Source organism: Oncorhynchus keta, chromosome 19, assembly GCF_023373465.1.
Source record: "Oncorhynchus keta strain PuntledgeMale-10-30-2019 chromosome 19, Oket_V2, whole genome shotgun sequence".
NCBI lineage: Eukaryota > Metazoa > Chordata > Actinopteri > Salmoniformes > Salmonidae > Oncorhynchus > Oncorhynchus keta.
The window spans coordinates 60,858,913-60,875,090 of record NC_068439.1 but is presented as its reverse complement, the minus strand read 5'-3'; the positions used below and the strand labels follow the sequence as shown (position 1 = coordinate 60,875,090).

General features: G+C 44.0%; 1 protein-coding gene across 4 annotated transcripts in view; it reads left to right on the top strand.

Moving 5' to 3' along the window:
• slc5a6a (solute carrier family 5 member 6a) overlaps nucleotides 1-16,178 on the top strand; it is a 36,424-nt gene that overhangs the window by 15,019 nt on the left and 5,227 nt on the right. For 3 of the 4 annotated variants that reach the window (XM_035794125.2, XM_052470955.1, XM_035794122.2), the window contains 14 exons: nucleotides 8,247-8,372; nucleotides 9,081-9,550; nucleotides 9,941-10,006; nucleotides 10,142-10,193; nucleotides 10,378-10,445; nucleotides 10,561-10,715; nucleotides 10,849-10,989; nucleotides 11,103-11,232; nucleotides 14,254-14,342; nucleotides 14,533-14,645; nucleotides 14,911-14,978; nucleotides 15,163-15,249; nucleotides 15,451-15,638; nucleotides 15,821-16,046. In XM_035794125.2, coding sequence (XP_035650018.1) covers nucleotides 9,203-9,550; nucleotides 9,941-10,006; nucleotides 10,142-10,193; nucleotides 10,378-10,445; nucleotides 10,561-10,715; nucleotides 10,849-10,989; nucleotides 11,103-11,232; nucleotides 14,254-14,342; nucleotides 14,533-14,645; nucleotides 14,911-14,978; nucleotides 15,163-15,249; nucleotides 15,451-15,638; nucleotides 15,821-16,046 — 1,731 coding nt within the window. In that variant the 5' untranslated portion in view covers nucleotides 8,247-8,372; nucleotides 9,081-9,202. Of the gene's footprint in view, nucleotides 1-7,818; nucleotides 7,948-8,246; nucleotides 8,373-9,080; nucleotides 9,551-9,940; nucleotides 10,007-10,141; nucleotides 10,194-10,377; nucleotides 10,446-10,560; nucleotides 10,716-10,848; nucleotides 10,990-11,102; nucleotides 11,233-14,253; nucleotides 14,343-14,532; nucleotides 14,646-14,910; nucleotides 14,979-15,162; nucleotides 15,250-15,450; nucleotides 15,639-15,820; nucleotides 16,047-16,178 lie in introns of those variants that run through there. The other variant, XM_035794126.2, reaches the window with a different exon arrangement.

Here is a 16,178-nt window from a genome sequence, read left to right as displayed (position 1 = left end):
AAATTTGTAAAAATCCAAATGACTTCACAGATCTTCATTGTAAAGGGTTTAAACAATGAACCATAAACAATTAACATGCACCTGTGGAACGGTTGTTAAGACACTAACAGCTTAGACGGTAGGCAATTAATGTCACAGTTATTACAATTTAGGACACTTTCTACTGACTCTGAAAAACACCAATAGAAAGATGCCCAGGGTCCCTGCTCATCTGCGTGAACATGCCTTAGGCATGCTGCAAGGAGGCATGAGGACTGCAGATGTGGCCAGATCAATAAATTGCAATGTCTATACTGTGAGACGCCTAAGACGGCGCTAACAGGGAGACGGAACGGACAGCTGATCGTCCTCGCAGTGGCAGACCACGTGTAACAACACCTGCAGAGGATCGGTACATCCGAACATCACACCTGCAGGACGGGTACAGGATGGCGGCAACAACAACTGCCCGAGTTACACCAGGATCGCACAATCCCTTCATCAGTGCTCAGACTGTCCACAATAGGCTGAGAGAGGCTGGACTGAGGGCTGGTAGGCCTATTGTAAGGCAGGTCCTCACCAGACTACACCGGCTACAATGTCGCCTATGGGCACAAACCCACCGTTGCTGGACCAGACAGGACTGGCAAAAAGTGCTCTTCACTGATGAGTCGTGGTTTTGTCTCACCAGGGTGATGGTTGGATTCGCGTTTATCGTTGAAGGAATGAGCATTACACCGAGGCCTGTACTCTGGAGCGGGATCGATTTTTGGGGGTGGAGGGTCTGTCATGACCTGGGGGCGGTGTGTCACAGCATCATCGGGCTGCGCTTGTCATTGCAGGCAATCTCAATTCTGTGCGTTACAGGGAGACATCCTCCTCCATCATGTGGTACCCTTCCTGCAGGCTCATCCTGACATGACCCTCCAGCATTACAATGCCACCAGGCATCCTGCTCATTCTGTGTGTCTGTTCTGCCATGGCCAGTGAAGATCCCAGATCTCAATCCCATTGAGCACGTTTGGGACCTGTTGGATCAGAGGGTGAGGCCCAGGACCCCCCCCCCCCCTGCGAGAGTGGGGTAACATCTCACAGCTAGAACTGGAAAATCTCGTGCAGTCCATGAGGAGATGCACTTCACTATTTAATGCAGCTGGTGGCCACACCAGATATTGACTGTTACCCCCCGAACTTGTTCAGTTTGTCCCAGATGTTGAATCTTATGTTCACACAAGTATTTACACATGTTAAGTTTGCTGAAAATAAACGCAGTTGACAGTGAGATGTTTCTTCTTTTTGATGGGTTTATATACACACAGTCTGTCTTGTATGCGAGACTGACAGTTAACACCATGTTTATATTGGAGAAGGTGACTCATTTCAGTTGATCATGATGTGAAATGGGTGTTGTTGGTTGTGAGCAAACTTGTCCAACAAAAATATGGGCTATGTTGTTGTCTTGGCTTGCCCTGGAATCATCCTCGTTGGTCAGGATGTGTTGCACCTGTCACCTCATTAGTTTCACCTGTTTTGGCATGAGATGTTGGATGTGCTTGACTGCGATTTAGCTCTTTCTCTTTGTTTGATTTAAAAACAAGCCTTTTAATTTGTCTTCCCCACTCTTTTGGGTTTGTTCCACATAAGTTGGTGTGTGTGTTTTTAGTTTCGTTTTCCTTTTCCTTTTCTGAGGCAAATTTAGTGGGAATTTATAGTGGATGTCTTTTAGGACCCAGATTGTTGTTGTTTGTCAACTTTCAGTGGACACCGCCTGTTGAGCGAAAATATTTTCATATTGGGGAATGTAACAGTGACCAATAAAGGTTGATTTGATTTGTCACAGTGCCCGTGAAGCCCCATTTAAGACCACACTGCTGTTTCAGCAGCTGCAAGTGAGTAGGTTGATTTCAATAGGCCCTAGAACTGTTCACCAATTACTGTACCTAGCCTTTTTGTTGATTCTGGACTCGTCTCAGATGACCTTATTTTCCTAACTGCTGGTGCTCAATGCGTGTGTTTTTGATTTTACTGTAGAGGTGACGCTGTGGCATAGGCTGCTCTCGCTAGTAGTCTGTACCTCAGGTGATGACTTGTAAGATGTGATAATGGGTCAGACACATTTGGGTTTGATCACACAGGCTCAGGAGAATCAGACAGTCATGGCAGGCTTCTACCGTTTTGATCAGCACAGGCCCTATAACTGGCAGAGGTAATTCATTCATTCAATAAACCATTGTTTTTGAGAGATTAGTCCTGGTAAACCTGACTCACTCAAATATTTCTCTCCTTTATAGACTCTGACTCAGTTTTTTCCCATGTTGTAGCCTACTTGTTGAAATGGACAGGTATGGTATATGTTCGCAAGTTAACTATTATACCACAGTTCAGTGGGCTCTAAGCATTTAGCTTGTCTGAAATTGTCAAGCTATGGTAGACATTTTTGTACTCTTTAACCTTACAGAAAGGGAAATGCTAATGTTTAAATGCAGACTTTAAAGACTATCAGGAAGAAACACAAGGCTGTTTAAATTGGCTTTAGACACTGTAAAGACAACATTCATAACCTTGTTTATCCTTTAGCAGATGATAAAACGTCCCCCACAACTCTTGTGGAAATGCTAATAACCTTTCCTGTTCAGTATGACACAGTATCTCTGTATTGCAAATCTGTTTTTTCTTCATGTTCCTGTCCCTTTCACAATAATACAGTATCTCTCTCTTTCGCCAGCCTGGTTTTTCACAGGAACAGAACATATCTGAACCTCTTGATCCACGATCTTTACACTGACCATCCCCTGAGAGGGTACTTATTTTCATTACCTATAATTTGAGCCCATCATTAAGAACAGCTCAGTATTGTCAGGCATGAGGAAATCAAATTAGCTGCCATAATTATAATTGGCCTAGCCTAGGCCTATACTTTAAAGTCAGTCACGATGACTGCTATGAAATGAAGTCACATGGTTTAAGTAACACTGCAAAAAATGTAATAGACTTGGGTTGTGACTCTGTGCTGTGTTTTATAATGCTCTGGAGATGAGCCAGTTAAAGCCCCTCCCCCCAGTCTATCTGTCGCTCCACATCTATCAGAGGAATGGATGCCCTCAGAGCCGGTCACAGCTATTGTTCTCCAGCTGGTAGCCTTTGGGCATTTCCATGTAAAAGGACCAACATGTGATGTTCATAGCTTTCATTTGACATGCTCCTAAGAGTCTATATTTTTAAGAAAGTATGTACATGTTTTCAACCATTTTCCATCCTAAAAATGAGGTAAGCTGTCTTAGAAAACATCTACCAGAAAGTCTTACGGTATTAGAAATGCATCAAAACACAATGTTTGTCCCATTGTTTGTTTTTACATACCCGTTAGGGAGCATTTTTCCAAAGTAATCATCCACCTGACAGGTGTGGCATATCATGAAGCTGCTTAAACAGCATGATCATTACACAGGTGCAGCTTGTGCTGGGGACAATAGAAGGCCATACTGAAATGTGCAGTTTTGTCACACAATGCCACAGATATCTCATGTTTTGAGGGAGCGTGCAATTGGCATGCTGACTGCAGGAATGTACACCAGAGCAGTTGCCAGAGAATGTAATGTTAATTTCTCCACCATAAGCCGCCTCCAGTATTGTTTTAGAGAATTTGGCAGTATGTCTAACCGGCCTCACAACCGCAGACCACGGGTATTGCATCGAGTGGGCGAAGGGTTTGCTAACATAACTTTGTGAACAGCGTGCCCCATGGTGGCGGTGGGGTTATTGTATGGGCAGGCATAAGCTGTAGACAACGAACATAATTGTATTTTATCGATAGCATTTTGAATGCACAGAGATCCTGAGGCCCATTGTTGTGCCGTTCATCTGCCGCCATCAACTCATGTTTCAGCAAGATTCTGTACACAATTCCTGGAAGCTGAAAATGTCCCCGTTAGTCCTTGGTCTGCATAATCAGACATGTCACCCATTTGAGCATTTTTGGGATGCTCTGGATCGACGTGTACGACAGTGTGTTCCAGTTCCCGCCAATATATCCTGGAACTTTGTACAGCAATTGAAGAGGAGTGGGACAAGATTCCACAGGCCACAATCAACATCCTGATCAAATCTATGCGAAGGTGGTCCTTCTGTAGCTCAGTTGGTAGAGCATGGCGCTTGTGACGCCAGGGTAGTGGGTTCGATTCCCGGGACCACCCATACGTAGAATGTATGCACACATGACTGTAAGTCGCTTTGGATAAAAGCGTCTGCTAAATGGCATATATTATTTTTATATTATTATGAGGCAAATGGTTTTCTGATCCATCCATCTCATTACTAAAACCCCAAAAGATAATTTCACATTTCTCTTCCTCATGAGGAAGGAGGATAATGAAAGTTTACAGAAGTAACAAGTGAAGGTAGACCTACCAATTAGTTAGTTTTTTTACTGATATCTATTTGGTTTCTGAATTACTAAGTGATTAACTCAAATTACTGAAATTGAATTGGCTACAATGGGAATTCAATAGTAGTCACAAACCACCGTTGGGTCACGCTACAGTTCTCCCACTGGTATGCTGCATAATGTTAATCTCAGCTGTTTTCTTTCTCATTCTGTCGTCTGGTGGTCCAAGCAAGTGCGAAAACAGCCTGGACAACCTCTCGCTCTTTGCCTCCTCTCATTCACTCCAGTTGTCACCTCTCTCGGCTCTTGCTGACACGTACCCATGCGTCCCCTCTTTCCATTTACCGTGACCATAGAGATCGCAACGTTGTATCTGTCCCATTATTGTGTCTGTAAGTGCACAGGCGAGGCCGTCTCCATTTTGAAGTAGTCAATTTTGTGCTTACTGCCACCTGGAGATTTTGAACAGGTATTATTAAGCCAAGATTGTCTATTTACTGCCTGCCCCACCTACAGTTATGGAATCTCTGATCTCGCCTGATGACCTGGATGGAATTATGTGACCCGTCCTTAACCCAGTCTCATCCAGTTGATTACTTCAAAATGGTGAAAGACCGCAATGGCGCTGCCCATGCTAAAACAGGCTTTTGGGCACAAAAGGCCTCTAAACATCTGTGACCAGCATCCTTACCCACTGAGCACGAACCGACACACACCAGACGTCCATGGACGTTGAAATATGGTCGGTCTGCCCTTGCTGTGAGATTTCAACATCCACAGATGTTGTTTTTTGGTATAGTCCAGACTTGTTTTAATTTCAGCTTTCACAGACAGATTTTTGGGCCTGTCCTGACCGGCTTTGATTTTTCCCGAACATAAAAGTGGATGATTGGTTCAGATTTGGTCCAGTAGAGTACAGTAAAATAACAGTTCAGTAAAGTCCTGTGCTGTAAAACAGTGTAGGAGAGTTTAGTACGGTAGAGCACATGAGTGGAGTACAGTATGTGCTATACTGAGCTCTACTATACTGTACTTTGATGTCCAAACTCGCAAAACATAGATGTCGTCTGTTATTGTTTCAGATTTGGCCCGGACCAACCAAACATGGTTTTGTTTGGGGGCGGAGCTTATTAAAATAATAGCCAGTGTAAATAATTCCCAAATGTGACCCAATATGCTGTTCGGTCCAAATTCTCAGAGTAAAAAACTCAACCAAGTTTATTCTTCTGAGAGGATCAATACATCTGCATTAGACAAACATTTTCACACAATTACTGATATTTAACCCTTCTTCCTAGGCTGAGTCTCCTCCTACACATCTGTACAAACATTGTCTTTACTGCTAGGCAGGACACTAAATGATACCGACCATAAACTTTTATTTCTCCCTTAACGTAACCTGATCTCTGCCCCCCTTCCCCATCACTAATCAATGGCTCTCTCCCCTTATCAATGCCAGACACGTGATCGCTTCCCTGCACTAAATATTTCAATAGGATGCCTGATATAATGTAAACGTTATACATTACCCTGTCTCCCTCAGCAACATAAGTATATTTCATATTCTCAGAGCCCAACAATGCAAAGGAGGATATTGCATAATTGTACCTTTTTTTTTGTACCTATTCAGGCTCTAACGCTATGAAGAGAATGATATTCATATCCAGAATGATTTGTTTCTGTATAGTACAGATCCGGGACCCATGATGTAATCCCTTGTCACCAGGTCTAAATCCACTTCATATACTGGAGTTCAATAACCAACAGATTTTTTTCAATGTGAAGGTGTCATGTCATTGCTAACAGCCCATTCTTTCATCTTTGAATTTGGAGTAGATATTTGGAAAACATGAAAAAACAGATTTTACTGAAATTCTGTTACCAAACTTTGCATCTACTGTAATTGCTGGACTATTAAGCGCACCTGAATATATGTATTTTGTACATAAATACGTAGCACATGTCTATAAGCCGCAGGTGCCTACCGGTACATTGAAACTAATTAACTTGGTCACTATCTTCCTCCTCCTGTGCACTGAAACCACTGAAGTCATCTCCTTCGGTGTCGGAGTTGAATAGCCTCAGAATTGCTTCATCCGATGTTGGATCGTTTTCATTGTCGCTCTCGTCACTTTCATCCGGAGGCAAATACCCCGCTGAGCTCATGCTGAGCTCATGCTGCCCCTTCAACACGCAGCAGTCCAGCCTTTCAAAACCCGTTGGTGATAGTGGATATGATAGTGATAGTGGACAATGCTCCACGCTGTCAGGACCCACTGGCAGACTTGACCATAAGTTGCTCTTCGCATGCAGCCCGTTTTAGTGAAGGATTTCTCCCCACTTGTCATCCAAGACTCCCACTGAACAAGGAGCGCCACCTTAAATGCACGATTTACACTGATGTCGAGTGGCTGCGAATACTTTGGGCCATCTGCTTTTCTTCCCTCTGAAAGCCTTTGTTGTCTTTTTGCACTGAGTCAGTTCCTCACGTTGCTGTTTCCAACGTCTTATCATCGACTCATTAAGGCCAAGCTCCTGTGCAGCAGCTCTCTTTCCTTTTCCAACAGCCAGATCGATCGCCTTCAACTTGAAAGCTGCATCATATGCATTTCTCCGTGTCTTTGCCATGATGAGGGTGACAAAAATACTACCGTAATCAGAATGATGGGAAGTTTGAGCGCGCTCGATTTTGCGTCACATTATGTGACGGTGCTCAGTTTTTTGGCGGCATGAATCTTGTGAAAGCGGGAAAAATCCATAAATTAGCCGCGTCACTGTATAAACCGCGAGGTTCAAAGCGTGGGAATAAAGTAGGGGCTTATAGTCCAGCAATTACGGTACAGTTTTTCCACTAAATGTGTTTTTATAAAATGTTCAGTGTAAATTGTTAAAAGTACTCTGTGTGTAGTTGTATGGTTTGTTCAATTGAATTGTGTAATCTATTGTATGGTCATATAGATTAACTTTGGTATGTTTGTTAGATTTTTATATTGGTCATAGCTGAAACCAAAGCTGAAGAAAGCAGCAACAAATGGCTGTTTTTTTTGGATACAGGTTACAGTTTACTCCTCACCTGTCATTGTATCATTGACAGTGAAGTTGTTGCAAAACACTTGGCTACTCATACACATGTGTCAAATAACCAACCCATAAATATGCAGTAGGCCTGTGTGTATCTAACCCTGAAACCTTGGAACGGCATGCACTGATCGTAGTGTTGGAAACGTGAGAGGATTTATTTGTCAGTCATACTGTATCGTCCTACTTTGAAATGTAACCTGGAGTGAATGAGTTGAAGTCGGGTAGTTCATTGCTAGCACACAGCTAGAGCTTTAAACCTCTGCACCCCTGGAATGAAGGTATTTGTTTATATAATTGCACAGTGTAAGGTCCAAAGTTTGCATGCCATGGCACCTCCATGACCCCTCACATGCACTAGCTCACTCTCTGACACTCACACATTCGCATAAACACATGACTGCTTGCTTTGAGGACTAATCGAAATGGAGAGCTGTGTCTCACAAAGCTGCTCTGCAGGAAGCTGCCAGTTACCAAGGCATGACAGTTCAGATCAGCTGGAGTTGGTGTGTTGTCAAAACAAAAGAGAGATGGATAGTATTACATGTTTTTTAAATGGGAGAGGAGTGAAAGTGATGAGTGCAGTGGGGAGTCCAGATGTGTTTTGACACTTGATAGTACAAATATTGCCAGTAATTGGAGACTGTAAATTATAGTTTGCTTAGTTGCCTTACAAATGAAGTGTAGGATGATGTTTTGTTTTTATGATGTGCACTTATACTTTTAAAACAAGAACCTGGTTGTATTAGATTTAAATTATTTATTTGATAAATGTTATTAAAAATGTTTTGTATTATTTTTGCAGGTCTTCCCTTTGCCTTCCACGGTGGTTTAAGATGGGTGCCTATGAGGAAGACACTCCCACTGCTTGACTATTTAAGTCCTAGGTTCCCCAGACCACCATTCACCAGCCAGCCCAACCACTGGCACGGTAAGACCACTTATTGATTCTCTCTCTGTCTTTCTGTCTCTGTCTCTCTCATTCTCTCTTCAAGGCCTCTTACTTCTTTTGCAATCAATGTTCCCCCAGCCTTGCTGATTTCAAGGGTCACCGGTGTCACAATAGGACGGTGTCCTTGCATCAGTGAGGTGACGTAAACTGCATACTGTAGGCATGCCCCACTTTAGTGACTGTCTGCTCGCTGAGGGTGTGAGACACGCTGTGAAGACCTCGGACACTCCTGGTAAATTCACTGCCAGCCGTGTTGTGAGGTGAATTTAGCGTCATCTGATTAACCCGCTAACTATCTGGCTGTTGTGATGTTTAGGCGTGAGGTTAGGTCAGTCTGCCCTGGCTCACTGTGGAATGTGTCAATAGACCACCGTCCAGGAGTGTGTGGGAGCCTTGAACTAATGCCAATTTGATTAGCAATATTATCGGGACCGGCAGACATGCCTACTGTGGAGTTATGTTGTGGTTTCAATGTTTAATTAACTAGCATTGCGCTTACTGAGACCTCCTAATGCTCTGAAATGGTAGAATAACCAAATAGAAAATGATTAGGTGTGAATGATATTTTAAGCAATCTAGTGGTGTAAAATGTTTCCATCTAAGCACCTACTGTGTTCATTGCATGTATCTAGCTCCTCATGCTTGAAGAGAAACTAACTAGTCTCTCCCCTCTTTCTCTCACGACAGCATTTTATTCATCCCCTTCGGTGTCTAATCAGACACCGTCCTGATCCACCCGGGCTGCGCCACCTACGGCTACCATTCCCCCCAACCCCATCTCCATTCCGAGCCTCTCACCCACTGACATCATGGGGGACGTAGTACAGATGCACTTCACCACGCCGGACTATGTGATCTTCGCCCTACTGCTGGTGGCGTCCACGTGCATCGGCCTGTTCTACGCCCTGTCCGGCGGGCGCCAGCGCACCACGCAGGAGTTTCTATTGGCCGACCGTTCTATGAGCTGCCTGCCCGTGTCGCTGTCACTGCTCGCCACCTTCCAGTCAGCCGTGGCCATCCTGGGAGCGCCCTCGGAGATCTACACCTATGGAACGCAGTACTGGTTCCTGGGAGTCTCCTACTTCCTCGGTCTGCTTATCCCTGCCCACATCTTCATACCGGTCTTCTACAGGCTCCGCCTCACCAGCGCTTATGAGGTGAGCTCTAAGCCATTACCTTACCAAGAGAGAGAACCGTGTCTGTTGATTATGAGGAGGAGTTTGTGTACCTGAGTATCTCTGTGCGTCTGTCTTGCTAGAACCCTGGTAAGGAAGTCTAGTTGAATGCAACAAAGAAAACAAATGTTCTCAGCATGTCTGTTCATTTTGAAACGATAGCTAAGTGTAAACCAGAGTCCGCCTCTCCATTGAGCATCATTGTGCAGCAGGTGAGTGTCGCTAACAACAGGAATGTGCACCAAGTCTTTACTTGTATTGTCCTCAGAATAGACACATTCACAGATGACTCTTGCTTTATGATCTGTGATGGGCTTTAACATCCCTTTCCTTCTCTCTCTCTAACCTTTTCTGTCTTTTCTTCCTCTATAGTATTTGGAGCTGCGCTTCAATAAGACGGTGCGCATTATGGGGACCGTGACCTTTATCTTTCAGATGGTAAGTGTGTGTCCTTTACACTGGTGTAGTTACGTCTTGTGTATATGCTCGTGTAATGTGTCTGTATTTTAATCAACCCCCTATGTTACCTCTGTTTGCTTCCCTCTGAATGTTGAAAATGTTTTGTCACCGCAGGTGATCTATATGGGGGTGGTCCTCTATGCCCCAGCACTCGCACTCAATGCAGGTAAAGGGATCTGTCACATGTATTTACTACGTCATACTTTATCAAGTGGTAGAATAATAGTTGTACTGATTACATTCAGTGAGGGCTTTAGTACCCTTTCTGGCTTTATAGATGGTCAATGACCGGTGTGCTGTAATTGTGACGTCTGTTGGTGATGTGTGCTGTTGATACTGTCCACCTGCAGTGACTGGATTTGACCTCTGGGGGGCAGTGCTGGCCATGGGACTGGTGTGCACCCTGTACACAACATTGGTGAGTTTCTCTTTTCATCAGTGAGTTTTCAATTCAGTCATCCATCTCCCTTCAACTCTGAAGGCAATTATGATATATATGTCTGGATTTACAGTATGTATCTTTTGTCTGTCAGGGAGGGCTAAAGGCAGTCATCTGGACAGATGTGTTCCAGACCATTGTGATGTTTGCTGGCCAGCTGGCGGTCATCATAGTGGGGGCCCACCAGGCAGGGGGCATGGGAGAAGTTTGGCGGAAGGCCATGAACGGCAGCCGCATCGCTAGCTTAGAGTGAGTCTTCTCCAGTTCACCGAAAGAGACGTAACGGTCCCTGGACCAGTTACGAACAATATTGGAACTGGTCAATTGCTCTGTGTGTAGGAAAAGTGTTGTAACCCTCCCCTTTGACCTGCGCTCTGTGCAGTCTGAACCCTGACCCGACGGAGAGGCACACTTTCTGGACGCTGGGGGTGGGCGGGGTATTTCTCATGCTGGCTCTGTACGGGGTCAACCAGGCCCAGGTTCAGAGGTACCTCAGCTCCCGCACTGAGAGGGAGGCCGTCATGTAAGCATCAACACTAACACCTGGTTGAACTGGATTCACATTAAAGATCATGTTAAGAATTAACAATTGCTTAGGTGCGTAATGTTAATATATGTTGTGGTGTGTGTCTCCAGGTCATGCTACGTGGTGTTTCCCTGCCAGCAGGTGGTGTTGTGTCTAGGTTGTCTGATGGGCCTGGTGATGTATGCTCGCTATGGTGAGGAAAGCCCGCTTGATAAGGGCTACGTCAAAACCAATGACCAGGCAAGTAGGACTACTTCCTCCACAACCACTTTAGGATTTACTACCTTCACAACAACCTTAGGAATAGCTACCCCCATAACAACCTTAGGACTAGCTACCTCCACAACAACCTTAGGACTAGCTACCTACAAAACAACCTTAGGAATAGCTACCTACAAAACAACCTTAGGAATAGCTACCTCCACAACAACCTTAGGACTAGCTACCTACAAAACAACCTTAAGAATAGCTACTTCTATAACAGCCTTAGGAATAGCTACCTCTATAACAACCTTAGGACTAGCTCCCTCCATAACAACCTTATGAATAGCTACCTCCATAACAACCTTAGGAATAGCTACCTCCATAACAACCTTAGGACTAGCTACCTCTATAACAACCTTAGGACTAGCTACCTCCATAACAACCTTAGGACTAGCTACCTCTATAACAACCTTAGGACTAGCTACCTCTATAACAACCTTAGGACTAGCTACCTCCATAACAACCTTAGGACTAGCTACCTCCATAACAACCTTAGGACTAGCTACCTCTATAACAACCTTAGGACTAGCTACCTCTATAACAACCTTAGGACTAGCTACCTCCATAACAACCTTAGGACTAGCTACCTCCATAACAACCTTAGGACTAGCTACCTCTATAACAACCTTAGGACTAGCTACCTCCATAACAACCTTAGGAATAGCTCCCTCCATAACAACCTTAGGAATAGCTACCTCCATAACAACCTTAGGACTAGCTCCCTCCATAACAACCTTAGGACTAGCTACCTCTATAACAACCTTAGGACTAGCTACCTCCATAACAACCTTAGGACTAGCTACCTCTATAACAACCTTAGGACTAGCTACCTCTATAACAACCTTAGGACTAGCTACCTCTATAACAACCTTAGGACTAGCTACCTCTATAACAACCTTAGGACTAGCTACCTCTATAACAACCTTAGGACTAGCTACCTCTATAACAACCTTAGGACTAGCTACCTCCATAACAACCTTAGGAATAGCTACCTCTATAACAACCTTAGGAATAGCTACCTCCATAACAACCTTAGGACTAGCTACCTCTATAACAACCTTAGGACTAGCTACCTCTATAACAACCTTAGGACTAGCTACCTCCATAACAACCTTAGGACTAGCTACCTCCATAACAACCTTAGGACTAGCTACCTCCATAACAACCTTAGGACTAGCTACCTCTATAACAACCTTAGGACTAGCTACCTCCATAACAACCTTAGGACTAGCTACCTCCATAACAACCTTAGGAATAGCGACCTCTATAACAACCTTAGGACTAGCTACCTCTATAACAACCTTAGGACTAGCTACCTCCATAACAACCTTAGGACGAGCTAGCTACCTCTATAACAACCTTAGGACTTGCTACCTACATAACAACCTTAGGACTAGCTACCTCTATAACAACCTTAGGACTAGCTACCTCTATAACAGCCTTAGGACTAGCTACCTCCATAACAACCTTAGCAATAGCTACCTCTATAAGAACCTTAGGAATAGCTACCTCTATAACAACCTTAGGAATAGCTACCTCAATAACAACCTTAGGACTAGCTACCTCAATAACAACCTTAGGACTAGCTACCTCAATAACAACCTTAGGACTAGCTCCCTCCATAACAACCTTAGGACTAGCTCCCTCCATAACAACCTTAGGACTAGCTCCCTCCATAACAACCTTAGGACTAGCTCCCTCCATAACAACCTTAGGACTAGCTACCTCCATAACAACCTTAGGACTAGCTCCCTCCATAACAACCTTAGGACTAGCCTTAGGACTAGCTCCCTCCATAACAACCTTAGGAATAGCTACCTCCATAACAGCCTGAGGCTTTGCTAACTCCGTAACAACACACTAAGTGGGCTCTCATATATTTAGGCATTTCCTGCACTCATTTGAGATAATTTCCACACAGCCACATAGGGCTACACGATATGGGCAAACAATCTAGTCTTTATTTTTAACCAACTGTTGCAATTTCACTTGTGATTTAGAGCAAAACACTTGGGTGAACTGTTGGAATCCTGGAAATATAATGATTATTCTAATTGTATAGTTAAAATATAATAGGGGGCTCTTTGAATACAGTCTAATTTGACAACGAATGAAAATGCCAGGGAAGAGTTGGTGTGACAGGGTAGGAACCAAAAGTGTTGATAAGTGTTTCCTGGGGGACCCTATAATCTTTGGCCACATTAAAATGTCTTCTCTTAGCTACTTCATGTAGCTAACATATTATTGCTTTGCGTATTCCTCTTTGATTTAGAAGATACTGTTGCACAAACAAGGTGCTGATTTAAGTCTAAACCAGGCTGTATCGCTAATTACGTTTGCTCTGACTCAGTACGTTTATTAGCTAGTTAGCAATTAGCAGCTAACAATTAGCGCCTAACAAGATTTAGTAATAGCTTGCTATAAAAAGACAAACTAGCTATTTGCAGATGCAAGAAACACAAAATAATAGTGTAATTATAGAAAGCTAATGGATTTATAATAAGAAGCTAAGTGCAAACAGCATTGTTGTCATGAACCTTGTTGCATGTGCTGCATTGACCATACAGACTGAATGCAAGTGTCTCTTGAGGAACAACAAATTAGTTCCTTGCGGGGCTAGGTCTGTGGAAAGCGACATGGGGAGACTTGGAGCGATGACTCAAGGAGCGACGTAAACTATACAAATGGACGTTACACATGGCGTATTACATTTCACAAACCAAACTTTCAAATACCGTTATAGAAGGTAAAGTAAAAACCCAAACCAGTCCGTGCATCAATACCGGTATATCGTAAAATAGGGTATACCGCCAAGCCATACCTCACTGCACTGGCATCCTGATGTAACTGGCTATGTTAATGTCTCCCTTCAGATCATTGCCAATCAAAGGCTTGATGTTTGAGTTGAGGCCATTGTTTGGTTAAGCTCTCCCATAACTGTAATTTGTGAGGCTTCATTTTGGCGCTGTCTAAGTGGAAGTTTCTTCCTGTCTGCAGATGGTGCTGTACTTTGTGATGGATGTGTTCAGGGACCTGCCAGGCCTCCCAGGGCTGTTTGTAGCCTGCCTGTTCAGCGGAGCTCTCAGGTACTTTACTTAACTGCCTCTGGCTCTCAAGTTCGGTCTGTACTAGTGAGACCTGTTTCTATGCTACATTAATGTCATAGTGTTGTGGTACACCACTTGAGGTTGTATTATGATACCGTTATGAATGCACTACACCATGCAATTTAGCCCCAGGACATTACTCTCAGCTTCCCTCCCTCTTGCGTTGCAGTACCATCTCATCAGCGTTTAACTCCCTCGCGACGGTAACCATGGAGGACCTGATCAAGCCTTACTGCCCGGCCATGACAGAGGCCAAAGCCACGCTGCTCTCAAAGGGCCTGGGTGAGCTGCTGTTCCCTGAGTGGCCACTCAGTGGCAGTGTTTCTAAACAGTGGCAGCAGTCTTCATGATTGATGAAAGTAATGATGATTTTATAGAGCTTTTCGTTAAGTAACGTTGCTGGAGTGTAGAGCCCACAAACCAATTTTGACTTCACCGTCCAAATACTGTGGAGTGTGTTTATTTTTTGTAACTTGTGGAGCACATTGAATGAGTACTGTACTGCTATGGTCCTGACCTGTGTTTCTCTTCCCTTCTGTTTTCCCAGCGTTGGCCTACGGTCTGGTATGTCTGACCATGGCCTACGTCGCATCTCTCATGGGCTCAGTGCTGCAGGTGAGGTGATGGACTCACACATTTCCCCTGCTGACTTTTGCTTTAGTTAATGAGTACTGAATTACACATTTAGCAACGTTGCACTCATACCCCCCTTACACCTTCTACTATCATTCAGTGGCTTCATAGGAGTTATTCAAGAATTATAAACTTATTTTTCATTCACTCCCTCACTCTCCTCCAGGCAGCATTCAGTATCTTTGGGATGGTGGGTGGTCCTCTCCTCGGTCTCTTCTGTCTGGGAATGTTCTTCCCCTGGGCTAACTCCACTGTAAGTCAAAATGCTGCCTTGTTAACACGGGGGTCAAGTTGGCTAGCATTGAGGGATATTCAATTAGAGGACACCATTTGGTTGATTTTTTATTTTTTTTTATTTTTTTTGACTGCACAATAAAATATATAAACTTTTTCATCATATCTGTGGTGAATTGTCTGATTTGATCGAGCTGTTCCCATCTCTCTCTGTCCACAGGGTGCGATTGTAGGGTTGGTGGCAGGCCTGGCTATGGCGTTCTGGATTGGCATTGGTAATTTTGTGTCTCGTATGGCCGTGCCCACCCCTCTGCTCCCCATCATCAACGCCACCACTATGCCCCTCCACGGCAACATGACTACCGCTGTCATGACAACCCTGATTACTTCAATCACCGCTAAACCAAAGTACATTAATTTTTTTCCTTCTCGTTAAAATGATAGTGCTGTAATGGTTCAAATGCTATCAAACATGAAGCGCTTGAGTTGTATCCCATTCTATCCCACCAAATATTGTACATGTTTTAAGGATGACTGCATAAGAATGATGATATGAATCTGACCAAGTATCTGTGTTTTCCTCTCTCCAGGCCTACAGGTGTGCAGGCCCTGTACAATCTGTCCTATTTGTGGTACAGTGCTCATAACTCTACCACTGTGGTGATAGTGGGACTGATAGTCAGCCTGTTGACCGGTCCTATGAAGGAGAAAGACCTGACCCCAGGGACTGTGTACCCTGTCCTGGGGAACCTGCTCTTCTTCCTGCCTGAACGCTACAGGGAGAAGCTCTGCTGTGTCACTCCACTGTCACACAAGGTTGCCCTCAGATTTCTCCAGTGAATTCTTCTTAAAGTTTTTGTGAGCCACACTCTGTTTCTAATATAATTGTAATAATGTTTACTTTGATTACTTAATTACCATGTTTTTTGTATGTGTGTGGGAATGTTG